This window comes from Chelonia mydas, chromosome 7 (genome assembly GCF_015237465.2).
Source record: "Chelonia mydas isolate rCheMyd1 chromosome 7, rCheMyd1.pri.v2, whole genome shotgun sequence".
Lineage (NCBI taxonomy): Eukaryota > Metazoa > Chordata > Testudines > Cheloniidae > Chelonia > Chelonia mydas.
Window position 1 is genome coordinate 31,147,288 of NC_057853.1, and position 27,542 is coordinate 31,174,829.

Below are 27,542 nucleotides of genomic sequence, written 5' to 3' on the forward strand. Positions count from 1 at the left end.
AATCATATAGCAAGAGAGTTCCTACCACACAGATTTCAGAGTAGCAGCCGTGTTAGTCTGTATCCGCAAGAAGAAAAGGAGTACTTGTGGCACCTTAGAGACTAACAAATTTATTTGAGCATAAGCTTTCGTGAGCTACAGCTCACTTCATCGGATGCATTCAATGGAAAATACAGTGGGAAGATTTATATACACAGAGAACATGAAACAATGGGTGTTACCATACACACTGTAACCAGAGTGATCAGGTAAGGTGAGCTATTACCAGCAGGAGAGGCCTTTTGTAGTGATAATCAAGGTGGGCCATTTCCAGCAGTTGACAAGAACGTGTGAGGAACAATGGCGGGCAGGGGGGAGAGGAGGGGAATAAACATGGGGAAATAATTTTACTTTGTGTAATGACCCATCCGCTCCCAGTCTTTATTAAAGCCTGAGTTAATTGTATCCAGTTTGCAAATTAATTCAAATTCAGCAGTCTCTTGTTGGAGTCTGTTTTTGAAGTTTTTTTGTTGAAGAATTGCCACTTTTAGGTCTTTAATCGAGTAACCAAAGAGATTGAAGTGTTCTCTGACTAGTTTTTGAATGTTATAATTCTTGACATCTGATTTGTGTCCATTTATTCCTTTACGTAGAGACTGTCCAGTTTGGCCAATGTACATGGCAGAGGGGCGTTGCTGACACATGATGGCATATATCACATTGGTAGATGTGTTGGTGAATGAGCCTCGGATAGTGTGGCTGATGTGATTAGGCCCTATGATGGTGTCCCCTGAATAGATATGTGGACACAGTTGGCAACGGGCTTTGTTGCAAGGACAGGTTCCTGGGTTAGCGGTTCTGTTGTGTGGTGTGTGGTTGCTGGTGAGTATTTGCTTCAGGTTGGGGGGCTGTCTGTAAGCAAGGACTGGCCTGTCTCCCCAGATCTGTGAGAGAGAGATCTCGTCCCCTAATGCCCCTACTCTACTTGCGCTACATTGATGACATCTTCATCATCTGGACCCATGGAAAAGGAGCCCTTGAGGAATTTCACCATGATTTCAACAATTTCCATCCCACCATCAACCTCAGCCTGGACCAGTCCACACAAGAGATCCACTTCCTGGACACTACGGTGCTAATAAACGATGGTCACATAAATACCACCCTACACCGGAAACCTACTGACCACTATGCCTACCTACAAGACTCCAGCTTTCATCCAGACCACACCACATGATCCATTGTCTACAGCCAAGCTCTACGATACAACCGCATTTGCGCAACCCCTCAGACAGAGACAAACACCTACAAGATCTCTATCAAGCATTCTTACAACTACAATATCCACCTGCTGAAGTGAAGAAACAGATTGACAGAGCCAGAAGAGTACCCAGAAGTCACCTACTACAGGACAGGCCCAACAAAGAAAATAACAGAACGCCACTAACCATCACCTTCAGCCCCCAACTAAAACCTCTCCAATGCATCATCAAGGATCTACAACCTATCCTGAAGGACAACCCATCACTCTCACAGATCTTGGGAGACAGGCCCCCAACCTGAAGCAAATACTCACCAGCAACCACACACCACACAACAGAACCGCTAACCCAGGAACCTGTCTTGCAACAAAGCCCGTTGCCAACTGTGTCCACATAACTATTCAGGGGACACCATCATAGGGCCTTATCACATCAGCCACACTATTAGAGGCTCACCTACACATCTACCAATGTGATATATGCCATCATGTGCCAGCAATGCCCCTCTGCCATGTACTTGGCCAAACTGGACAGTCTCTACGTAAAAGAATAAATGGACAAAAATCAGACGTCAAGAATTATAACATTCAAAAACTAGTCAGAGAACACTTCAATCTCTTTGGTCACTCGATTAAAGACCTAAAGTAGCAACTCTTCAACAAAAAAAAAAACCTTCAAAAACAGACTCCAACGAGAGACTGCTGAATTTGAATTAATTTGCAAACTGGATACCATTAACTCAGGCTTAAATAAAGACTGGGAGCGGATGGGTCATTACACAAAGTAAAACTATTTCCCCATGTTTATTCCCCTCCCCTGTTCCTCACACATTCTTGTCAACTGCTGGAAATGGCCCACCTTGATTATCACTACAAAAGGTCCCGTCCCCCCCCTTGTCGTCCCCCCCCCGCTGGTAATAGCTCACCTTACCTGATCGCTCTCATTACAGTGTATATGGTAACACTCATTGTTTCATGTTCTCTGTGTATATAAATCTTCCCACTGTACTTTCCACTGAATGCATCCGATGAAGTGAGCTGTAACTCACGAAAGCTTATGCTCAAATAAATTTGTTAGTCTCTAAAGTGCCACAAGTACTCCTTTTCTTTTTCTTTTTCTTTTTTTTTTTTACCACCACAGAGTTTACAATCTAAACAGATACAGGGTGGAACGGGGAAACTGAGGTACAGAGAGGCAAATTGACTTGGCTCATGGTCACCCTGTAGGTCACTGGCAAAGCCAGGAACAGACCTCATGTTTCCTGACTCCCATTCTAGTGCCCTATCCTCTGGATCACACTGCCTCTCTGTAAAATGGGATAAATGTTGGGAGCAAAAGTTTGCTGCCAAGAGGCAGCATTCCATTCCCCATTGTAGGAGAGGTTCAGTCTATATCAATGCATAATGACATACAGAGTATGGTAAGACGAACTCCTGAATGAAAGGGCTGAGGGGAAGCTTCTACCAGCAGCTGCATGTTTGCAACCAAATTTCTGTTTCTTAAAGCCATGGTCAGGCGAACCTTCAAAGCTGCAATCCCACACATTCCTCCCACACACATTGAAAAAGGCTGTGAGATGCCTACAAAACACTGCTTTCCAGCATTGCTTAGGCCAGCTAAGATTTCTGCTACCTCTGTTCACATTATTACTGGAATTGCAGTAGCATCTAGGAGCCCCAGTCATGGACCAGGACCCCATGGTGCTAGGTGCTGTACAGGGTAGAACAAAACACTGGTTCCTGCCACAAAAAGCTTCCAATCGAAGTATTATTTTTTCACCCCATTTTGTCGGTTTTGTCCTGTGATACCGAGACTGTATGCTCTCTGGAGCAGGAGCTATCTTTGCAGCTTGTCCACACAGGGACTAGCACAGTGCGGCTCTGATTCTTGATTGTGGTCCACAGGTAGTAGCATCATATAAACGCCATCACACACATTTCTTTTTGCAGGTTAGGGGATGTCAGGTCTTTCTCTGCGTTTCCTAATACAGAGTTAGGTTCTAAGACTAAATGTTCCAACATAATATTCCTCATGACTTAACCAAAGTTTGTATTGTCAAAGAGCTGTATAAAATAACACCACAATTTACAAAGGAGGTCAGTATCACTATGCCCATTTTAGAGATGGGAACAGAATGGACATGACTTACCCAAGATCACCCAACAAGCCAGCGGCTGAGCCAGGAACAGAACCCAGGTCTCCCGAGTTCCAATCCAATGTTCTAGCCACTAGGTCACACTGATCCCACATGTATTGATGAGATCATAAGTTACAGTTCTGATCCCAGGACACTGAGAACCTGAATATTTTCTCAAGTTCATAGCAGGTTAGTACCAGAGTCAGGCACAGAAACCAGCAGCCCCAGTTTTCAATTGCCATGGTTTATTAAGTCACACTCTCTACTCAGAGACAGGAAGGGAACCCAGATATCCTAATTCCCACTCACCTTGCTATAATAACTAGACCCAACTGGCTTCCAGAGTTGTGACTAGAATCCAGGAGTCCTGACTACCAGTTTCCTGGCTCTAACCACTACACTCCATTGAATACAAAAGGTCGCTGAACTTATTCATGCAAGACAATAAACAGGTAGGTCTTCAGCACTGTGCATGATGGAAGACAGGTGCAAAAGCAGCTGAGGAAAGATAAGTGAACTGTTAAAGAAATGTACTCCTGTTACTTTGAGGCAAACAGCTTCTCCATCATTAACCAAAACCAAAGAGCCTCCCCACTCCTTCCTCACCTAAACACTTATAAAGTGCAGCAAGCGTTATGCCCATGTACCACAGGGTGAATTGGCCCTTTAAGGGATTTCGTCTTAGCCCCCACCTGTGACTTTTCAGATAGGACACCATCTTAGGCCCTAACCACCATCAGCCACACCATCAGGGGCTCGTTCACCTGCACATCTACCAATGTGATATATGCCATCATGTGCCAGCAATGCCCCTCTGCCATGCACATTGGCCAAACCGGACAGTCTCTACACAAAAGAATAAATGGACACAAATCAGACATCAAGAATTATAACATTCAAAAACCAGTAGGAGAACACTTCAGTCTCCCTGGACACTCAACAACAGACTTAAAAGTGGCAATTCTTCAACATAAAAAACTTCAAAAACAGACTCCAAAGAGAAACTGCAGACCTGGAATTAATTTGCAAACTGGACACCATCAAATTAGGCCTGAATAAAGACTGGGATTGGATGGGTGACAACAAAAACTAATTTCCCTCTGCTGATACTCACACCTTCTTGTCAACTGTTTGAAATGGGCCACCTTGATTACACTGGCCTCATTAGCACTACAAAAGTGATTTTTCCTCCCTTGATATTCACCCCTTCTTGTCAACTGTTGAGAACAGTCCACTTCCACCTTAATTGAATTGGCTCATTAGCACTGACCCCCAACTTGGTAAGGCAACTCCCATCTTTTCATGTGCTGTGTATTTATACCTCTACTGTACTTTCCACTCCATGCATCTGATGAAGTGGGTTTTAGCCCATGAAAGCTTATGCCCAAATAAATTTGTTAGTCTCTAAGGTGTCACAAGGATTCCTCATTGTTTTTGCTGATGCAAACTAACATGGCTACCACTCTGAAAAAAGAAACAAGCAGTTCTCTTAATGAGGAGAACTGAAAGAGACCATGGGTCAGGGAAAGGACCTGGAAGGCATGTTTGCCACACAAGGTAGGGGAAAGACTTGGCTAGAGATACCTGCTGTGCAGGCAGCAGCAGATGCCCTAGGAGGGGCCAGGCCTGTCTTGACTGATGTTGAAATCTGTTTGAAAAATTAATGCATCCCTGGGAAAAGGAAGTTAAATACTGAGACATTGGGGAGATCTTCACTGACACGCTGGCTGGTGAGCTGGCCTGCTAGTTTACACAAGAGTGGGTAAGCTGAGGCAGAGGGGAAGTCTGGTGCTGGCTTTGGGGATACGCTATTGTACCATAACAGCAGAAAAGGCCCTACCTGGGCCTCTGTGACGCTTCTCCATCCATATGTAGCAGTTGCTCTGTGCCACTCCGGTCTGTGAGTCTAGGAAAGGTAGCCGGACGCTCCTCTCAGCGCACAGCCTGGCATTGTAGTTGTGGCACTGCTCCATTGCATCTTTGTAATATTGCTCTCCAAGGCTGTGGGATGAGGAAACAGACACCGTGTATTAGTTATTAGGATTCCCTTACTAGCTGCCGTTGCTGCTTGCCTTTCCTGGCACTTTCTACACACCTGTTTTTAAAACTCTCCTGATGCTCTGGCAGGATTGGATGTACCAACATAAATATTGGAGCTAGACCTTTGTAAAAGATCTGTAGCCAAGTCTGAAGACAATAGAACGGCTGGACCCAAGCACTCGGGACCACTGACATAAACAAACCATTGTGATATATTTTGCTCTTGGGGATTTATATCCCTACTGCAGGACTTCCCAGATAACTATTTAGAAACACCTACCTCAGGACTTTGCACCGTCAGACATTCTATCACCACTACGTAGACAAGCCCAATCAGACTTTTACTAGAATTAACATTAGGGAGCGGACCAATGACCCATACAGATCAGATCCCTACAAGAACCCAGCTTCCTCGGAGGTATCTGGAATTACTCCAAGTGTGATACACAACAATCCTTCCAAAGTAAGGATTTCAGACTGTTCTCCGAAAGCTTTTGGCATATTTTTCTCAAGCTGTTTACACTGAATAATGTTCTGCAGGAACCACAGAGGCTTCCCAGTAATTTGTATCAGAGCAATTTGTAATGTTTTTTTTTATTTTATTTAATATTATTGTTATTAGTTGTCAAGTTGCATAGCATTCTAAATCCCAGTAGTGTGGATTTAATGCTGGTGAAAATTACCAGACTATTTAAATCCCAGGATGGTGGCCAGAGTCAACTGTTGGCTCCATCCCTCTCCTTCCCTGCCCACTCTCTTTGTCTCAGCTTCACTCCACACCTGCCCTGTTCCCCTCAGTCCCTTCTCCCTTCACTTTTCATTTAGATGACCTCCCCAAAATCAAACTCACCTAACAAAAATTGTGGAACATGCTGTTTGCTGACATCCTTTCCCCGCCTGTCTGATCTATTTAGATTGTAAGCTCTTCAGGTCAGGAACTGTCTGCTACTCTGTATTGACTCTGGGTGCAGTTCCCCTGGGGACTGTACACTACCTCCTTAGACACCTTTGAGGAGCAGCAGGCACTGTTTGGGCTTCTCTGCCTGGTGTCCCCCTCTGGTTCCCTGATTTTTAACATTTGACCTCACTTCCATTTCTGTTGTCTCCTTCGCAGTCCCATGCACTCACCTGTGGCCTCGGCCTAGTGATTCCTCCCCCTTAGATTGGGGGGGGGGGAGGGGCTTTTAATTTTGGGCAGGTCTAGACTCATTTGTCCCAGTACCTGCAAATAGTATTCTGTGTTTGTGCAGTGCCTAGCACAACAAGTTTCCATTCTTGGTTGGTCCTTAGACACTATCATAATAAACATGATTAATTAAGAGGCCCACCCCCTCAGATGAGGGACATGCTGCAGAGCCCAGCACTTACTTGATTACAGGGTACAAAGTATGAAAGGCAGATCACAGGGTCAAAACGAGGGGTCTAGAGGGATGCTGAGCAGAGAACACCAGACCAGCCTATTTGAATCCTCAGGAACAGTGGACAGAACCCACCAAGAACAAAAGACCCATCCTCTAGACGAGGGAAGTACCATGGGACCTAGAAATTGACTGAATACAGGGGACAAGTAAAAAAAACAGGAATGGAGATAAAGGTCAAAAGGTACATAATGAGGGAACCAGATAGGGACACAGAGCAGAGAACATGGGACCAGGCTGACATCCCTTGAATCTGAAGCCCTGTTCACCAGGAGTGTGAGCAATGGAAGCTGCTCAAAGCCAATCACCGCTGCTCAACTCTGGAGACGGAGATAAGTCTCCAAGGCTCTTTCAATCCTTGGCATTTCTGCCAAGTGTACTAGCAAGGGAGCGAATCAGTGACATCTGTCCTGCTGAGAACTGGCTAGGGAATCTACGGGATTTATTTTTTTTAAGGCATTGCTAACCCTGGCTACAGTCAAATGGCAGAGTTGAAAGGCTCTATTACCCAACTGCCAACTCCCTGAGCAACCAATCTTTTACCCTAAATATCATTTCATGAAATATCACAGAATGATGCACTATGTACAGAGGTCTTAAAACAGATGGGTTCCAAGCTACAATTCTCCATAAATAATTCACTGTTTCATACGAGACCATCACCTTGATTTATATTTGGGTTTTCAATTAAATTTTGTACCAAATTTCTGGCTTCTAAGTGTTAAAAAGGTGGGTATCCTAACTGGAACTGAGTAAAGGAACCAATCAGCACTTAAGCAAATTATAACTCTGGTATACTGTGCAGTTTAAATTGGATATACGACTCCTTCACTTTCTGCCCTAAGTTGTTGTGCAGTGGGGCTGCCATTACACAACCAAGAAGTAGCTGGATTTTAACTGATGAGTGGAGTGATCCTTGCATTTTTGGGATACTCTGGAAGCACTGCATAAACTAATAAGAAATTTGTAATGCATGTGAACCACTGAACAGATTCAGAAGTCCTTAAATATGTGACAGACCCTGCAGTGGTAACAGAGATTCTCATTTAGATCAAGTGCTGGAAGCATGCATCTTGGAAGGAGGCTTTGAGTTCTCCTTTCCTGCTCCTGTGAAGACAGGATGATCTCACGTTTGCCACACACAGACAACAATAAAGGTATCATGGACATAGATTTGTCACAAAATTATGGAGTAGCATTTTGGAGTGATGCCAAGAGCTATATTTCCATCCCCACACTCAAAATTCAGGTGACCTACCTACATGCTATGCTCATGTCCTTACCCTCTGAGTAAATCACTGATTTGATGGTCCCTCTACTTAGAGTCTTTTTATATTGTTATGCTATACTGAAGCACATTTTCAATATATAGATCCAAGAGAGGAAAAAAATCCAGTTCTGCTTGGTAATCAAGTTACCAAAACCAGGGGGAAGTCACGAACCGACAAGAAGAATACAAGACTGATTAAATCTATTTTTCCCCCCCTTCAAGGTTTTGGTGTTTTTTTTTTTTTTTCTTTCTTTCCTTTTTTTTTTTTTTTTTTTGCTACAGCAGCACTAAAGACTCACTTAATTGAATGAGCCATAATTATAGTAATTCCAACGTTAAAATCTTGCCACAAAGTAGCAGGGAGAGGGAAAGCAGAGAATCTGGTGACTTCAGCTTGCTAAAGAAGAGAGAATTTTATGTCTCCGATGCCAGGAGAGGAGAGGAGAGGAAAGAAAGAAAAAAATTGATAAATACATAAGCACAACAGCCCTTTGTTTACACACACATATAGATAGATTCTGACACTTCTACGCTGGCTGAAATGACCTCATCAAACCAGAGAACATGAGTCAGAGAGGAAAGGCACTCAGGCTGGCTCCATAACACAACTCAGTAATTACACGCATGGCAAGGAAGCTACTAGTTTAACGGGATGAACAACAAGACATGACACATGGAAGCTTTTGTCTTTCAGGCAACACATGAGAATTTGCACATAACATTCCATGCAAAATATCTTGCTGGACATAACACAGAACAAAGGCATACACTTGGGATGGGGAAGCTGAGATTTAAATATATCAATCCTGGTTTTGATCCAACACCAGTGAAGAACAGGATTAAGTCCATTGAAGTCAGTGGAGTTATAAGGAGGAAAACTGATGTAAGCTAAAGGAGAACCAACCCCTTTAACTAGGGGGAAAAGCTTCCCAAAAATAAGAAGATAATATCCATTTCAGATGCACCTGCACATCAAAAATTCTGTTTCATCCACGGTCCTTTCTGCTTATGCACAGCACAGAAAGATTTGACAGCCAAACAAGATTATGTGAGGGATAAAATGGTCCTCAGAACCAACTAAGAGAGCCAGTGTCCCTATGGGTTTCTGACTGCCAGGTTAGCACTAATCTTAGCAAGTTCAACACCACAAAGTAGTATGTGGCACAAGTCACACTTTTTTAAAAAATTCATTGGAGTAGGGAGGTCGTGCTTACAGTACTGTTGTCAATCAACACAGTTAAAGCATAGTTCTGTGTTGCAGCAGACTGAATATCATTATGCTTTAGCCATGTCCCCAACTACTATACAGATTTGGACATATCTCCCTATACAGCTAAATTTGTAGTGTAGACAGGAGTATAAGCTATATCCATACTACAGATGAAACTCTCAACTGCTTGCTAAGACAGTTCCCCGATCAGTGCATGAAGCTATCTTTTGCTCTGATAACTGATCAGTAAATGATGCTATTGACAAAACAAGTCTCTTCTCCACTTCAGTCTATAGAAGCTGTCCAGACCTCTGGAGAGAGCCCTCCTGGACCCTGAGTTAAAAGACCTGAACTCTATTCCCAGTTCAGCTACTCATACAGAGTGCTCTTAAGAGCTCTGTGCTTCATTTTCAAAAAAAGGGATAATTCTACCACCTACCCTCCCTTGTAAAACACTTTTAGGCTATGTCTACACTTGCAGAGGTTTTGTGCTGTCAGTTTCACTGGTGATAGTGAACCGGTAAAAGAAAAGCACTAGTTTGTGTACTCACTTACTTCCACAGGCGTCAGAGAGTGTTTACATTTGCAGCACTTCCCCCATGAGAACAGCGCACTGAGGACAGCTAATCCACAGTGCAGCTCTCTCCATTCTGACAGCTAGGTCTTGTAGGAAAAGGAGGGCGGGGGGTGATCACGGGACATCCTGGGCCTCTAAACAGCCTCCTCTCCCCAAACACTGATCAGCTCCAGTAGCTCAGCATTGCTCCAAGCTGGGGATCTTTGGCCCCTAGAGCAGCCATTATCACTTGGCCAGATAAGTGAGCACTTGCCAAGAAAACAGGAAGGGAAGTTTCAAAGTTCCCGGGGCTTTACAGGGGGAGGGGTGGATGTCTGTTTACCTGGCATCAGAGCAGCAGAGCTGCTGGCCAGAGTGGTCACCTAGTCACTGTGGGATATGCTCCGGAGGCTAAAAGTTCTGTAAACAGGAAGAACATGTCTTCACTTGCACATCACCGCAAAATCATCACCGGTAAGAGCTGTACGCCTCTCATGGAGGTGGTTTACTTTTTGCGGTGAAACTTTTGAGTTTTGCCGCAAAAAAGTCATTGGCAAGTGTAGACACTCCTACAGTTTTTGAGCAGAAAAGGGACTTTTTCCACTTTAAATGGCAAATGTAGACATGCCCTTAGTCTCTTGGATTAAAGGCACTACGTAAGCATTAAATATTATAGCAGTTCTCAGGATGGAAAATTTTCCTAAAGGTGTTCGGAAACAGAATAGGATTCCCCTTAGCAGCTAACATGGTTTGTACTGTAGAGTGCCCCAAAAATCAGGAAATGGAGAAATCAAAAGAGGGGGTTAAAAAAAAAAAGTGACATCATCAGGAAAGAGACATCTTAATGGAAGAGTCAAAACTTTTCCACAGACAAATGGCTGGATATTCTCTTTTTAAAATACATAACCTAGTTTTTTATTAAAGTCATATCAATACTTTTATACAGTTCAGTCTAATAATACACATTTCTAAGATACAATTAAAAACTAACGTCTGAGCTTAATGCACAAGCTGATTGTATTGATACGCCATTGCTGTGCATTCAAACACAGCTTAAATAGACTGAAAATGTCAAATAAAGCAAAATATTTTTAAAAATTTCACGCATTTCCAGATACGTCCTGCATATGCAAAAATATCTTGATCCAAGGAGGGAAAAAAAAGAACAGACCCTGTGTCTTTGCTTCTATACTAAAAAAGCAGACCAGAAATTTGCTCAGCAGCCAATATCCAACCTAACCCCTTCCCAGTGGTTCAGCCCATACTAGAGAAAAATAAAAGCCTACTGGCTGCATCCACTTTTAACAATGAGCTGACACAGGTTCAACATGATTTCCTTGCTCAATATAGACTCGTTTTCCAAACTGTGAGTTATGACCCCCGAGGGAGGGAGGGGAAGAGGTGTCTTGAAACATCAAGCCAGCGGAGAGAAGGGTAAATAGCAGGGTGAGGAAAGGCAGTGGGGATCTGAAGGGAGCTTGGCTGGTCCTGGGTCCTGCACTGCCTGCTGGGCCCTCCTGCTGGACCTCCTGGCAGCTCCTCCTAGTGCCATTGGAAGCCTCAAGTTAACAAGGAGGGGGAGACAGGGCTGCCATTTAAGTAGGGCAGGGGGAGACAGGGAGACTGTTCACGGTCCCATTGCAAGGCAGAGGGCATAGGTGCACAGAGCTGGCTATGTAGAGGCTGGTAACTGCCACTGGAAGCAAAATCCAAGGGCTGGCAGCACTGAAATGAGACACCACCACCCCCAGCCTGACAGGGAGCTGTGGTGGAGAGGAGGGATGGGGAGGAGCCTGAACTGCCACCCTCACTGGGGCGGGCGTGCCCAATCCATGCACTTTGGTCTCCGATGGTAACTCCCCCTGAGACCTAGGGGTGGACCAGGGCTGGATGTAAGAAGGGGAAGCAGGGCTGAAAAATCTGCTCTAGCCCCAAAAAGTAATATCTGAATTGGCACCATTGCCCCTGCGGGCCATGTTAACAGATGTGAGCCCAAAGGTGGTCACGGCATGAAAGAATTCAGAAACCACTGAAAAAAGAAAAGGAGTACTTGTGGCACTTTAGAGACTAACAAATTTATTTGAGCATAAGCTTTCATGAGCTACAGCTCACTTCATCGGATGCATTCAGTGGAAAATACAGTGGGGAGATTTATATACACAGAGAACATGAAACAATGGGTGTTACCAAACACACTGTAATGAGAGGTTTCAGAGTAGCAGCCGTGTTAGTCTGTATCCACAAAAAGAAAAGGAACCACTGAGAAAAACCATTTTTCTAAAGGACATAGGAACATATTCTGCTTTCAGTTATACACAAGTAAATACAACACTGCAGACTTTGATAGAGTTACTCAAGATTTACTCTGGCATGACTGACAATGGGATCTGACCTCAAGTCTATTAACCTGTTTTCTAAAATGGTATTAAAATGCTACTGGAGAGGTAGTATGGTCCAGTGGATAAGGAACTGGGCTGGGACCCAGGAGACCCAAGTTCTTTTCCTAGCTCCGTGACCTTGAGCAACCTAGTTCCCCCTTCTGTTTCCTGTCCCATCCTTTGTCTCATCTATTTGGATCATAAAGCGTTCAGGGCAGAGCATACATACACTGCCTAGCACACTGGGTCCGCATTCTCAGATTTTACCTAATCTATACCAACCATGATTAAAAAAATCTACTTTAAAAACAGTTTTAGCTCACATACACAGTGGTAATTAAACATCCATCATTAGTTTTTAAAAACAGCTGTTCATTTACATCAGGGGTAGGCAACCTATGGCACTTGTGCAAAAGGCAGCACATGAGCTGATTTGCAGTGGTACTCACACTGCCCAGGTCCTGGCCACCGGTCCAGGGGGCTCTGCATTTTAATTTAATTTTAAATGAAGCTTCTTAAACATTTTAAAAACCTTATTTACTTTACAAACAACAATACTTTAGTTATATATTATAGACTTATAGAAAGAGACCTTCTAAAAACGTTAAAATGTGTTACTAGCATGCGAAACCTTAAATTAGAGTAAATAAAGGAAAACTCGGCACACCACTCCTGAAAGGCTGCCGACCCCGATTTACATTTTATGTTTAAAAAAAATTAAAAACCCCAACTGTCCTTTTCATTAAAAATAATTAAATTCCATGCTCATGTGACAAGTGGATAACTTGATACTTATATTTTGCTTGCTTTTAGACTGAACTAAGACCAGAAAACGTACAAAAAGTCACACACAGATCAAAAGAATGGGGAGGGTTAGGAGGATGTTTGGCTCAGTCATCCCTTATTTAAAAGCATATTACTACAATACTCTACAGTAATAATCCAGTTACACTGTAGTAATATTTTGGTGCAGTGTAGCATTTGGTGCTGGGGATAACGATACTAACCGCCTTTGTAAAGTGCTCTGAGATCTAGTGATGAAAAAAACTATATAAAAAAAGAGAGTCTATATTTTGGGCTACTACTCTACAATACCTGCACACCTGGTAGTGTATCTTTAGAGAGATCTAAGTACCTATACGGCCTCTAATTACTGTGTACCTCTGCACCTCACAATTATTAATGGATTTTATCCTCACAACCCCCATAAGAGACATGGAAATACAATCTGCTTTTTACAGATGGGGAACTGAAGCACAGGGCATATTAAGTAACTACCCAGGGATATGTGAGAAACAAATGGCTAAGACAGGAATTCACCCTCAGGTACCTGAGGTCCACTGCAGTGCCTTGACCCCAAGACCACCCTTCTCTCTCTCTGCCCGAGGCTCAAATAGCGTGATTTGCAGAAAGAGAAAGTGATGCCCTAGTTGCTAAGACTGTCCTTTCCCCAAAGAATTTTTAAGAATACCTGCTGTTTAGTGTGTTCCAGAGAACTTTTTTTTTTTGCTCTTCTCAAGTTTCTTTAGAGACAGCAAAGGTTTGACAATGTCCAGAGAGGAAAGGAAAGAGGAACTTAATCAGAAGCATGGAAATCATATCACACACCTGGACTTAACCCCAAATACTGCTTCCTGACCACAGTCTGCCACATGACAGCCATTATTATGAATTACTGAAGAATCAAAGCAGACTGTAAGCTTATAACCTCAAGAAGTTATAAGCAATGTCATCACAATTACACACAACCACCACTTCTGTCAAGGCCTACCATCCTTATCCTACCTACCACAAAACCCTCTTCAATTGAAACCCTGCATTCTGGCTGGCTGAATCACCATGATTTTTCAAGTCCAGTTTTTAAAACAGCACTTTTGCTCCTTCACACCACTTTTATCAAGACTATGAGATGAGCTGGCCCTTTTCACACCTTGGTGAGGTTAGGAAGCTATAGCCCTTACCCTTAGGGCAGTCTTGCAGCCACCCCTCTCGTACCTTCTCTTATTCTTAACGTTTAGGAAAGATGAGGGGCAAGACTGCTGGTTTAGAAGGTCAACGGAACTGTAGCCTTTCCAGAGCTCTGCACCCGTAGGGAGCAGTAGCTTGTGCTCCCATATGGATCCCCTGGAAAGAGAAGCTTCAACCCCTAGTCTAGCCTGAGCCTTGTGGAGGACCCTGTTCCTCACGGCAGCTACATAACTGGATGTCTTCTTCCCCATCCCCCAGTGGAACTGGGCGGGGGAGGGGGGACTGGACAGGAAATGTCTCCCTGCTGTTCTTGGTGGTGGTGTTCTGAGGAGGATAATCCTCCCTCCCCCCCCATACTAGAAGTGGGGGCTTTGCTCCCCTGGGGGCTTTGCTCCCCCCCCCATACTAGAAGTGGGGGCTTTGCTCCCCCCCTTCACACCCCGCAGGGACCCTATGGAGGCCAACCTGTGAGGGTGGTCTCCTCCCCCCACTCCCACCCCCAGGGGCCGCAAGGGGCCCATACTCCGCCCCGCTCCCCCCGCGCGCCGGGATCCCCACTCCGCCTGAGGAGCCGGCTGAGAAACTTTGCGCCTAACAATGAAAGCCCCATTGCAGGAGCCCTCCGCGCCACCGCCGGTCCGGGTCACTTAGATTCTCCCGAGGGGAGGGAGCCCAGCCGGGGCCCGGACTGCTCCGCTGAGCGCTCGGGGGGCGGGGGGGCGCAGGAAAACGGGGGAGAGGGGGAACCACTCACAGCTTCACCACATTCTGTACCACCGCCGCCATCTTCGCTCCGTCGCCTGGGCCCCTGTGGCCGTTCAGTGCGCAAGCGCCGAACGCAGGAAAGCTGGTACCGACTCACCCCGCCTACCCTAGGTTGCGCAAGCGCCACGGGCCGCTTGCCCACCTCCTTCCACCCCTACCCTCCGCCACTGGACAATAACTGCGCATGCGTTGAGGAAAAATACGCGCCATCCCCTGCGCTGTGTCACCAATGCGCATGCACTACCGCAGAGGCTTACACACGGCGATACCCGTATCGCAGAGAGAGAACGCCCGACCTTGGCGCGACCACATGACGCATGCGTAAAAGAGAACGCTCCTGGGAGAGCTGGTCTGGGGCGCATGCGCGGTAGCAGAAAATAGCGGGAAAATTGAGAAGGGGGAAAAGTGGGAAGAAATGAAGGAGGGGTGGAGGGAAGAGCGGGAGTAGGGGTGAGGGGAAGGAAGGGAGATGGGGAGAGCGGGAAGGGGGAGGGAGATGTTGCTATGCAGTCCCCAAGAGGCCCGCCCGGCTCCCTCACTGCACCAGCTGCTGCTGCCTGTGGCACTGACTGGTGCTGTCGTTGGGCTTTCATGCCTCACCAGAGTGGCTGAAGAGACTGATCTTTTTTTTCTGACCTCTGGACTATGCTGGCATGGGGTGTTTGTTGGGAAGAAAAGTTCTCCAGCTGCTCTGTTTAAACATGGGGGGGGAATATTGTGAGGTAGGTTGTTAAATTTTGCCTTATAAAAATCAAACACTATATCCATAACTCCCTAATGTAAACTGTGGCCCCAGGGGACTGGACACTATCAATGCCATGTGCACGCATTCCCCCATCTGTACAGAATAAGTCTGATGGGAACCAGCCTGTTGAGTTTTAGATCAAGGAGAGACATTGTGAGGAATCTCTGTCAAATAGGGGAGAGACAGGTTGTGCCCGCAACGGACAAGACTCTTGTTCTGCTCATCATTGTCTGCTGGGTAGTGCCCTGCCTCCAGTTGCCCCTCATGCACTGGAGTAAGACTGCAGGACTGCTGCTTCTCGGGATGTTTATGGCTTGGGAGACATCTCATGAATCTATGCTGCACTGAAACAGAAAAAAATATTTGCCAGCTCACCTGCATTTGGAGAGGCTTACACCCTCAGATTTAACCTCATAAAATGCTTATCGCTGTGTTTGGAAGGTAAGCACCCTCAACACAATGCAGAAACACAAATGAAAGTGGGGGGAATGGGAGAGAGTACTCACTTGTGTGTATTTTAGAGTAAGACAAATTATCTAATGGATAGGGCATTGGACTAAGATTCAGTAAACCTGGGTTTAGGTCCTACTTCAGCCATAGATTCCCTGGGTAAATCACTTAATCTGCCCTGTGGTTCTGTTCGGCATTTGTTAAAAAAAAGGGGAGGGAGTAATGCTTTTCTACCTCCCAGGGGTGTTGTGAAATAAAATCTGGGAGTTGCTCAGATACTGTGGGAACAGAATAAGTACCTACATGAATAGATTTGGGTCTACATTCTCCCTCTCAATGTATGGGGTAAAAAAAATTGTGGGTGAAAGTGTATTGCTTTATTTTGAGACTGTTCTTGCACAGTGTGTTTTTTGCAGCTCAGCTGCACCCAGCATCTTCCTGACACTTTCTTGGCTTGTTAACTAGGAGAGATGAGCAGCAACATTTTTTCTCTGCCTTTTTTTCTCTTTCATTACAAATTGTAGGTTCCTTCTCCCCTGCAGCCTTTCCAAGACACAGTTTAGCTCTTTGTTTAAAACTTCCCCTTCCCAGCTCCCCAGTAATTAATTTTGCAGTTAGCGTCTAACGGAAGGGTCTGCACAACACACATTTCAACTTTTGTTCAGGAGGTGCCCTTGCCAACCCCAGAAGAATTCCCCTTGCTGAGGTGCCAGTTTGGCTAGGTAGAGTTTCTCAGATTTCCTAGTACTGGCCAGGAGGGCTAAAATGTTTCCATTGAACTCTGTCTGTTTCCCTAAAACACACTGGCTGTTCGTTATTTTTGCACAACAGGGTTAATCAGGGATCTGAAAGCACCAGACTCTTATCCAGGAGTTGTATAAGCCATTTGGCCCTTTAAAATAAGTTGTCTGAATAATTCCCGTTCTCCAGGCAGATATAAATTCCCTGCAAGTATTTCCTAGGGTGTTTAAGAATTTTATTAAGATGATGTTAAAATAAAAAAATACGGTACAGAGTTTAAGTGTAGAGTTTCTGGTTATCAATATGAATAAGGTACAGATTATCAAGGGGTGCGAAGTTCAGTTTTGGATTGGATGGTGTGAGGAATACATAATCTGCAATATCCCCAATTAGGGGTAAAACGTTAACGGGTCAAAGTACAGACATTGAGATATGAGGGTATGTTGTTCATATAATGGCTATGTTCAGGTGTGGAGTATAATGAGTGGATACGATGGTGAGGATAGATTTACCCTCATTTGATGAGATTTAATGTTCAGTGAGTTTATGGTTCCAGTTCATATGGTCCAATGGAAAAAGTCAGACCTCCAAGTGAGACAAAAAAGAATGTTTGCTGAAATTCCCACAGTAGACATTGGTGGCAAATGATGCGTGTGGCTGTACCTATGCAAATCCCAGCCCAAATCACTCTAAGGATGATGTGCACCTATGCAGTTAGCTCTTCCCTTGCTGTTTGCTTATTGAAACCAAAGTAAACATCAGTGATGCAAATAGCAGCTTTGCCTGTTAACACTAGCGTTTTGCACTGGTAACCCGGGCAAGTATCCACTGTAGACAAGGCCTATTTTGTAATTCTCTCTGTGATCTGTAAGGAAATCAACACTGCAGGAACCTGATGTCAGATCTCCCCGCTGTCCAGCCTGAATGGGATGATGTTTCCTGTTGGGACAAAGTAAGAAGAACAAGACATGGTTTCCATATCAACTCTAGGCAATCTTGGATGCCCAGCCAACAAAGTGCATTCCCTAATTTATTTCCTTTTTCCATCTGCACAATTCCTGCATTCTTTTTCGCCTCTCTCTTCCTCCTGGCCTCTTCCCAGCTCTCACTTCCCATTGCTAGCAATTTGTCTCATAGGTAGTTTGTATCCTACCTCCAAGATCATATGGAGCGTCAAATGCACTGCTAGGATAGAATACAGGAGATCCGTATGTGATCTACCCACTAGATCCAGGAACAGAATTGAGGGATCTCAATTTTGTTGCTTGCTCTAACCTTTAAGCCGCAATCCTAGAGCTGGAATAGAATCCAGAAATCTTCACTCAGATTCCCTCCCTCAAACCTCCAGATTACTCTCCCTCCCAGTGAGGTAGAAAACTCTTCATCCCAGAAAGATAGAAAACCAAAGGGAACTTGATTTAATTCTGCCATCATGGGCTCAGACACAATATTGAATAGGTTGGAACTAGTAACTTTCCTGGCAGACTGACCCACGCTTTTTAAAACTAAGGTAAAAAGTCATATGTTTGGAGCTTTGGAACGATCATTTAGGTTATTCTCTGATTTTAGAAGTGAACAATCAAGAAAAGCTAGTTAAAAATTAAACAAAACCGAACTAAACAGGTTAAAAAGGTCAGGGAGCAAAAGGAAGTTGTTGTCACCAGCACTGTGGGAAATCTCTGAGGTAGGCCAGATTTATTTAGTGGTTTTTACTGGCTTTGTAGGAGAAGAATCAGGCAATACTTATTGTAATGTTTTAAATGGGCAGGAAGCCAGGGAGAAAACTCAAGAAGAAATGTGTGATAGCTTGGCTAAATTTACTCTGAATACAGCTTCCATCAAAGACACTGTCAGCTTGACAAGAAGAGGAATTTACAAACAATCAGAAGATGAGAAAGCAGGCCAATTCGCTGTGAGAGAGTGAGAAGTAAGCTGTCACCATGATCTAAACTATTCTATTCTATATAATATTATGTTGGAACGTGTTAATGGCTGCCATCAAGTGGGTCTTGTGACTGTAGATAATCAAAGACCTGGTTAGAGCTGATAGATGAACACAGCACACTTCTTTCACCCTAAATGGAAGGAGCAGTTAAGCCTCTTCAGCTGGAAACAGTAAAAGTCACCCCCTCAAAAACAATGGGCCATGTGGCAAGGCCTGATCTGAAACTGAGCCAAATGGGCTAAGAGGTTCCCTGATTTCAAATGCAGGGGGTAGGATGGTTTGGCAGATGTAGGACAGAAAAAGCCAGCAGATAGCTTAGCAAACAAAACAGTTAGTGAGCGTGGCCATGAGAGGGAGCAGATGGACAGAGCTCCTTAACCACAGGACCTGACTTCATTTGATTTACACCAGGAATGAACTTGTCTTGTTTTAATGTAGGCTTTATGCAAATCGTGGCTGACATTTATTGTTTTTAATTGTTATCAAAGTGTGGCTGTGTGGTTAACAAAAATTAGTATTTACAGTGCAAAGTACTAATTATACCTATTTATAATGAGCCAAGTTTTTTTACCTCAGTTATTAGCAGGATTCCTTTAAGTTGGTCATTATTTTTACAGATGGATAATCTTAAAATGCTTAAACATTTTTTCTATAGCTAAAACATAAATCTCTGAAAATGGAAGTTTCTAATGTAATAATCACAGCAAGAGTCAGAAGGGTTTCCATGCCTTCCAGTCCTCCGCACCTAATAGAACATTATACAAGGGGCAGGCTGGGTTTCCCTACTTAACAAGCATCAGCTAATGGGCTCTTTTGGCAGCAGGATACGAAACTAGATGGGCCAATGATCTGGTCCAGGGTAACAAGGAGACCAGATGAGATGGACCCATTGGTTTGACCTGAGATGTGGATACCAGGATACTTTGGCCTCTTGGTCTGATCCAGTGCAGCAGGGAGTGATGGGGCTGTTAAGCTAGATGTTTCATTGATTTGATACAGTATAACAGGAGGTTGAATACCAGACTTCATATATTAATGCTATGAATCCTATATTCCTAACTCATCACTAACAGTGGAAGGATTCATTTTAACAGTGAAGCAAATTTTAGTCATATGCTACTTGGAATTTTAAGTTGTATCTGTTCAAGTTTTAACACAGGACAGACAATTCTGACAACCGGGAAGGCTGACGCCTAGAGTCTGTTCCTGCGTGCTAGTACGTCCTTCTTGGTAAGGGTTATTCTGTACCAGTCAGTGCAGATTTCTGATGCTTCCAAGGATGGGGTGTGGTGGGGGAGGTGAATTCCAAACACTTCAGTTTCAGGCTGAAATCTATTTGTGCATTCACTCTGATGTGCCAGCTAAGGTGAAATCCATGGAAACAAATGCCACTGTGCTGTCGCCATGGACACAAAGCCCCCACGAGGATTATGGGCAGCAATAGAAAAGCAGAGCTGCCCATTAGCAGATCTGCTCTGCACTCAAAAACATGGTCCGTTCCAGAATTTTTCTTGGAATTGTTTGGCTGAACAACAGCTTTAGTATGTTAGAAAATAAAGTTAACCTTGTGAGAGAGGGAGGAGAGACAGACTGACGGACAGGGATTGATCTTGGATAAAGCAAGCTACTGCAAAGTTTAAATTGCAGAAGCCTGCATTCTAAATCTGAATTCATCCCCCCTGCCTCCTCCAAAAATCTCAACAGTGTTAATTGGCATCCATACGCTCTAGTGCCTGGAAATTCCTGCAGTGATGCCTAATTGAGTCATCTGTATAAGAAGGATAATCTAAACAGAAGAGATGGAGTCCAGATACCATGGTGATAGGCACATTAGGCATACCAAACAGGATTCTGTATTGCCTGCAACTTGTGTAGTCCTTTGCACCAATGCAAAGCAGGTATAAAATACTTACCCAGAGCACTAACAATTTGTACTCACTTTTATGTAGGACAATATCAGAAAAAGTGGGGTGGCCCCATACTGAGACAGACAGACCATACCCTAATACACCCAGATGTGGGTTAACATGTGAAGGATGAACTCTGCAAGTGTGTCAGGGGACCTGTTTCTTCTTCTGGGCTGCAGCATTTGTAGTGAGCGCCTACCCTAAAGCCGCAGTGTGACCCTGGAAACTGGTGGCAGCCAAAAGAGATCAGAATGTAGTAGGCAGCTTGCTGAGATGTTTTGCCATCTGAAAATAAACAGAAGGATGGTTGTAGGGTAGGAAGGATGGTCTAATCACTTGAATAGGGCCACAGACTGCGATGCAGAAGACCTGGGTTCAATTTTTGGCTCAGCCACAGACATGACCTTGGCCAAGTCACTTAATGTATTCTGTGACTCAGTTCCCCCACTATAAAATGGGGATAATATAAAATGGGGATCTCTCACAGGATATGAGGATAAACTTTCATTGATGATTGTGAGGTGCTCAGATACCCTGGAGATGTGGGCCATCTATGTACCAACACAGGATAGGATGAACAGTATGCTGCATGGAGAACAGGGAGCCAAATTCAACAGTGGTATAAATCACACATAGGGCCAGATCCCTGACAGATGTAAGCCAGTGTAGTTCCATTGTCTTTAATGGATCCATGCCACTTTATACGAGCTATGGATTTGACATGGCATATAAGGTATCCTGAAAACAGCAGTGCAATTACACCCCTTTCTGACCCCTGGATGTGTAAGTCATACTTGTTTTCCATCCCATAGAATTCCAACTCTTAAGACTTCTGACAGATTTACACCCCAGTGACCAGCCTCTACATTGCCCTGCACTTTGTGTAGTTATTTATACCCACTGAGATTGCAAGCTCTTTTGGGCAGGGACAATCTTTTTGTTAGATGGTGTTACAGCACCTTGGGGCCCAGATCCTTAACTGGTGATCCTTAAGCACAGCCAGGGGGGAAAAAAACAGCTTTTATCCCCATTTAATTAGTCACAGAGGACCTGCTTCTGGTCTCCATTACACCATTGTAAATCAGGAATAACTCCACTGCAGACAGAGGTCTAGATTCTCCACTGGTAAATCAGTGGAGCTCTGTTGACTTCACCAGTTCAGAATCTGGCCTCCTGGACTTAAAACTGGTGTAAAATCAGACCAGAATGAAATCCAGAGACTTCCATGGGAGTGTTCCCACATATTCCAGGCTGAATTTGGTCCGGTTTATCTGTTTTGCAGCCTGAAGGCTAGAAAAGTTGTCAAAACACTTATTTAAACCAAAATTGCTGCTTCTCTCAGGCAGCATTGCCTTATAAGGCACCTTAATCACATACACATTTGTCTCCTTTGTAAAGCCTCCCAACAGAAACAGATGGCAGCATAAACAAGAGCTGAGACAGTTGTGCAGTGACAAGATGAGAGCTTGTTAGTTTAATGAGTCATTATTTATTCCCCTCTAGAAAAGATTAAACAAAATGATACACTCTGTACAAAATGCAAATCAGTGACGTTGAGATGTTGTAGGAAAAATATATTCTGATGTGGAGGGAGGAACAGAAGGTCAGTGCACCTTAATTCTTAAGGGTACACATCTTAAATTGTGAACTGAAGCTGCCAGAAATGTCCATGATGATGCTTTGAACTTAATTACTGCCTTTAAGCCAGTGGGTTCTTATATACTTTACATACATCAAACCTTGATATCTGTGTGACAAAGGGAAGGCATTTTTAATTCCTATTTTATAGATGGGGAAACTGAGGAAGAGACAATTGTGACACAGTAAATCAGTGGTAGAGCTAGGAACAGTGCTGAGTCCTGGGTCCTCACTGTTTCTAAGCACAAGACAACATCCTCCTCCCAGAGCTGGGAATAGAACCCAAGAGTCCTGACTCCCAGTTTCCTTCCCTAAGCATTAAACATTCCTCTCCCAGAGACGGAACTAGAACCCTACAGTCAAAGGGATCTGATAGGTGCTTATACTATGTCCTCTCTCATACCCCAAGTCTGGGCGTTTGAAAAGATTTTAAGGGAGTCAAGCATCCAATTCCTCTTAAATTTCAGATGGATTTGGGTGTCCAACTCCAGCAGGCTCTTTTTACAATCCTAGCCCCAAAAAATAATGCAAGTCTGAATTATTCCATATTGTTCCAACAACGCATCCCCCACAGATTAGTTGAGCAGTCTTTTAAGTCCCTCCTTATATCCTACCTCTGCCATGACACCTACAAATCATTCTTGTTTAACACTGCTTAGATTAGTGACAAGTGGAGACTAATATTTCTCTGCTTCATGCTGTTTCTTTTATTATTCCCTCATCCTCTCTACCCACTCAGTTGTGTGTCCTATCCAGTACTTACATAGTAAGATTGTGGAGGCAGAAGTGGTCTTCTATATTAAAATGTCTGTATAATACCTAGCACCATGGGGCCTTGATATTTGACTGGGTGGAAGAATGGCTACTAGACTGGGACTCTGGGGTGTTAGGTTCAATTCCTGGCTTAGCCCTGGATTCCCTGTGTGACCCTGCCCAAGGAATTTAAAAGCCTTTAAAAATCTGCCCATTGATCTATCCTTTGCCTCAGTTCCTCCAGCTATAAAATGGGGACAATGCTCCCCTACATCACAGGAGTGCTATGAGGATAAAGTCCATTAATGATGAGCGACACAGAATTACTGAGATAGACTGGAGCTCCTACCGAGGTACTAAAGTATTATAAATAAATAAATAAATATAAGACCAAGGGCTGACATTTAAAAACCACCTAGGGAATTTTAATGGGAATTGGGAATCCAAATCTTTTAGGCAACTTTGAAAATATGACCCACTTGAGCAAATGGAACCATCTGTTGTCTTGGTTATTTCTGCAGTTCTAATGCCAATAGAATTTAGATTTCCACCAATTTTAAGGCCAGAAGGGACCATCATCATTCTTCATAACACAGACTAAAAAATGTCCCCACAAATTTCTACATCAAGCTCAACAATTTGTGGTTGAATTAGAGAGTGTCTCTCAGTTTGTAGACTCCAAGTGATGGAGAATTTACCACATCCCTTGATAATCTGTTCCAGTGGTTAATTATCCTTGCTGTTGAAAAGTTTCATCTGATTTCCAGCTTGAAGTATGACTTCAACTTCCAACCATTGAATGCCTACGTCTGCTAAAACATACAGTCCGCTAATTTTTACTCCTAGCTTTTTTATAAAGAAGGATCATCATCAAAACCAAATGTTTTTTTTCCTAGTTGCTTTACTAGTAAAGTGGCAGGTTCTTTTAAAAATCCAATTAAGAGGTTAAAAAAAATTGCTTACAGTCCATTTGACAATTCAAGTTATCTGGCAAACAGCAAGTGGTCAGGTTTTCAAACAGTAAATACAGATAGGAAAACAGTTTGATTTAGAATAGCATGGGTCAACTTGATTGAGTTGTACTACATCTGCGGGTAAGTTACATGACTAATGTGGACAGTGAATCTTGATTACAATGCTAATGAGAAATCCCCTTAATATATGTGGTTATATTCCAGTCTACATCTTTTTCTTCCCTTTAACAAGGACCTCAGCAATATGGCATCTCTCACAGGCTCTACTTTAACAAAGTTCTGTGTAAAATAGTCTCTCAATCTGAACCAGGATCCTTTTGAATTAAACTCTTGATATTCCACAGCATCATTCATACCACACCCACTACAAATAGTTTAAAATGACACGGTCCTTTTAAAAAAAGTCATATCCCTTAAAATTTATTCAGATCAGTAAAGTTAGAAGTCTTATTGCTAAGCGGCAATTTATTGCTGCTGCTGAATTTATCTTAGTTTCATACATTTTTCAGTACTGAGCAGCATTCAAAGGCCTGCAGCAAGCAACATAAAAAAAAAAAAACGTTGGGCAATGCAGAAAGTAAGCAACACGCTCCTAAAAGCTTAATACCCTATTACTATGAGATGCACAATTGGGATTTCACACAGGATAAAATTCACTAATTCAAGCTGGCCCAGTTAACCACATTCGACACTGGGGGAAAAATTCTTATCTACAAAATACTACATTTTAAAGTCTTTCCCCACGGAAGTCCCTTTAGTTTTCATGTCAGGATTTCTTGCCTGCCAGAATCTTGTATCACTTTCCCAGCTTGGTGTTTATCCATGACCTGAAGGACATCCTCCAAGATAGAAGGTCCCAGATCCACATGGAGGGAGAGCAGGGAACCAGCATGAGACATAAAGGACTCATCCTTATTTTTCTCTTCAACAAATCCATTCTGAGGGATGGCAAACAGCTCACTGGGGCTGCAGAGATGAGGGACAGGTTCAGAAGTCCTGCTATCCTTGGATGAAGTCAGTTCTGCCACAGCTTCCTTGCCTTGCAGAGCTGGTTGAACTTTGTCATCAAGGTGTAGCCTTGGTGGCTTTGGTGGGGCCTGGGTAGAGGGCAACATTAGAGCCTGTGGACCTCCAATGACAGGCAGCGAGATGGCATTCTTTAAGAGGGGCGAGGGGGCTTCAGAAAATGGTTGCTCATGACCAGAAATAGTAGCAGTCCTTGAGAACTCAAATGGCACTCCACAGTGGCTGCTCCTGTCAGAATCTAGGCTACCTTCAGTCCTTGGTAGAAGGTGGAATTTCCCTTGCAAGAAAGAAATATCCCCAAACATATCATTCTCCCCACCACTCCCTATGTGAATAGTGTGTCTGAAGTCTCCCAAGGGGGGGCTGATCATATCAGAAGAAAGGATATCTCTGAGTTTTTCCTTCTTGCCCTTCCTACTGCCTCTTTTCAGGTAGATTGGGACCTTAGTGGACATCTTGCCGATTACTAAAGCCTTTACTATTCAGAGCTGGCCTGGCGAAGTCCATCAAAATAATCCCTCAGATGAGGGTATCTTTTTGGATCCTAAAAAAAACAGGTTTAAAAATAATCTAAATGTTTTCTGCCATTTTTTTTATAAAGAGATGTTTTGAAATGGAGTAGTAACATGTAGGGGGAAAGTTCTCACTGTCAAAATGGTTCAGGGAATTAATTTCAGCTACTCACAGTTTCTCTTTCTAAAGTTTGTTGGATACGTCACAGATAACAAAGTGACCCAAGTAATTCATTCCAGGCACTTGTGATGTCTTTTGAGAGTCCAGCAGTAAATCAGTTGCCTTAGAAAAATCAGCTTAAACTCTTAATGTTGGAATCAACAAAATGTATTAAATCCAGGGTGATTCGTATTTGATGAGGCTGAATGCAGACGTGTTAAGAAGTTGGACAAGTGACATGTTCCCAGTGGAGGCTGAGATTAGGAACACACAGCTTCACAAGTCAATTTGTTCTGTTCTAAATTTTCTTGAAGATGAAACTTGTCAACTCAGCAGAGCTTCCATTCCCTGACTCTGCCATTCATAATCCAGGTTTTACAACACTTTCAGTCAAACACGCTATAAAACAAATTAATAAAAAAAAAAAGTTAGTTTGTTTTTAATCTTAGTCAAGATCAGTCATTTTTAATTATGTTGGAGAAGTTCAGTATGTATTTCAAGGAGCACTAGTAACCTTTAAAATTATCATTGCTTTTGAAATTAATTCTGCTTTTCCATGATTGGCACTGAGTTCCACAAGTCAATGTGTAAGCATGAGTCACAGAGATGAGGAGGATACAAAAAAACCAGACAATTATGCAAACAAGAATATAATCCATAGTTATGCTAGTGAGGATAAATAAGTGTAAATTAGACCAACCGTCATGTCTTAAACCAAGCACTAAGTGCCTGGGGTTGGAAAGAAACATCAAGTGAGACTTTCCTAAGTGATTTAGGAGCTTCCATATAGGTGCTTTTGAAAATTCCGTTCCCCCATAAGTATGCTCCTGCAGAATTGCCTATTATGTGGAATTTACACCTTTGATGCATCTGGTGCTGGATACTGGTCAGTCATTCATCTGAGCTGACATAGCAAAGTGGTGGGAGTACCATGCTAAATGGACTGTTAATTTGATGGAAAGAGGCCAGGATATTGGACTACATAGGCCCACTGGTCTTATAAAGCATGAAGTGTGGGAATACTGAGTTGGATGGATTCACTGGACTGATCTAGTATGACAATTTTTATGTTCCTAAGTTTCAAAAAGCTTCCCATCTCCTCATACATCTTTCAGATGGATGAAAGACAACTAACCAGTTACTGATACCACTTGAAAGAAAGATACAATACAACTACAGGACTGGGAGACAGGAATTCCTGGATTCTTGGCTCTGCTACTGACTCCCCCTGCATAACCTTGGACGAATCTCTTCACCTCTCTGTGCCTCAGCTTCCCTAAACTATAAAATAGGAACCATAACACTGCCCTAAGTCACAGGGGTGTTGGGCAAGTTAAATTGTTCATGCATGTAAAGCTCTTTGAAGACAGATATTATGAGCTCTTCAAGGAAGGGAATGCCTATTGCTGCATGTCCACAGCACATTGCACAATGACCCTCTGCTCTCAGTTGAGGCCTTTAGGCACTACCATAATGCAAACAACTGAAGAACCATAAAATACTATAAAGAAAAGAAGAACTTGTGGCACCTTAGAGACTAACCAATTTATTTGAGCATAAGCTTTTGTGAGCTACAGCTCACTTCATCGGATGCATACCGATGAAGTGAGCTGTAGCTCACGAAACCTTATGTTCAAATAAATTGGTTAGTCTCTAAGGTGCCACAAGTACTCCTTTTCTTTTTGCGAATACAGACTAACATGGCTGT

At 43.4% G+C, this 27,542-nt stretch overlaps 2 protein-coding genes across 17 annotated transcripts in view; both read right to left on the reverse strand.

Annotated features, from left to right (window-relative positions):
- Positions 1–15,307, reverse strand: part of DPF2 (double PHD fingers 2) — a 45,028-nt gene extending 29,721 nt beyond the window's left edge. For 2 of the 12 annotated variants that reach the window (XR_005226110.2, XM_037903974.2), the window contains exons 1-2: positions 14,973–15,188; positions 5,219–5,379 (exon numbers count right to left, since the gene is read on the reverse strand). Coding sequence is in view for 9 of the 12 variants with exons in the window: in XM_037903974.2 (XP_037759902.1) it covers positions 5,219–5,379; positions 14,973–15,004 (193 nt within the window). In the remaining 3 variants the exon portion in view is untranslated. Of the gene's footprint in view, positions 1–5,218; positions 5,380–6,786; positions 6,969–14,972 lie in introns of all 12 variants that reach the window. The other 10 variants (XM_027832495.3, XM_007070334.4, XM_037903976.2 and 7 more) reach the window with 9 other exon arrangements.
- A 1,822-nt stretch (positions 15,308–17,129) lies between these two features.
- Positions 17,130–27,542, reverse strand: part of CDC42EP2 (CDC42 effector protein 2) — a 28,293-nt gene continuing 17,880 nt past the window's right edge. For 4 of the 5 annotated variants that reach the window (XM_037905040.2, XM_027832521.3, XM_043551978.1 and 1 more), the window contains one exon: positions 22,241–26,233. In XM_037905040.2, the coding sequence (XP_037760968.1) occupies positions 24,898–25,617 (720 nt within the window). In that variant the 5' untranslated portion in view covers positions 25,618–26,233 and the 3' untranslated portion in view covers positions 22,241–24,897. Of the gene's footprint in view, positions 17,859–20,970; positions 26,234–27,542 lie in introns of those variants that run through there. The other variant, XR_006292386.1, reaches the window with a different exon arrangement.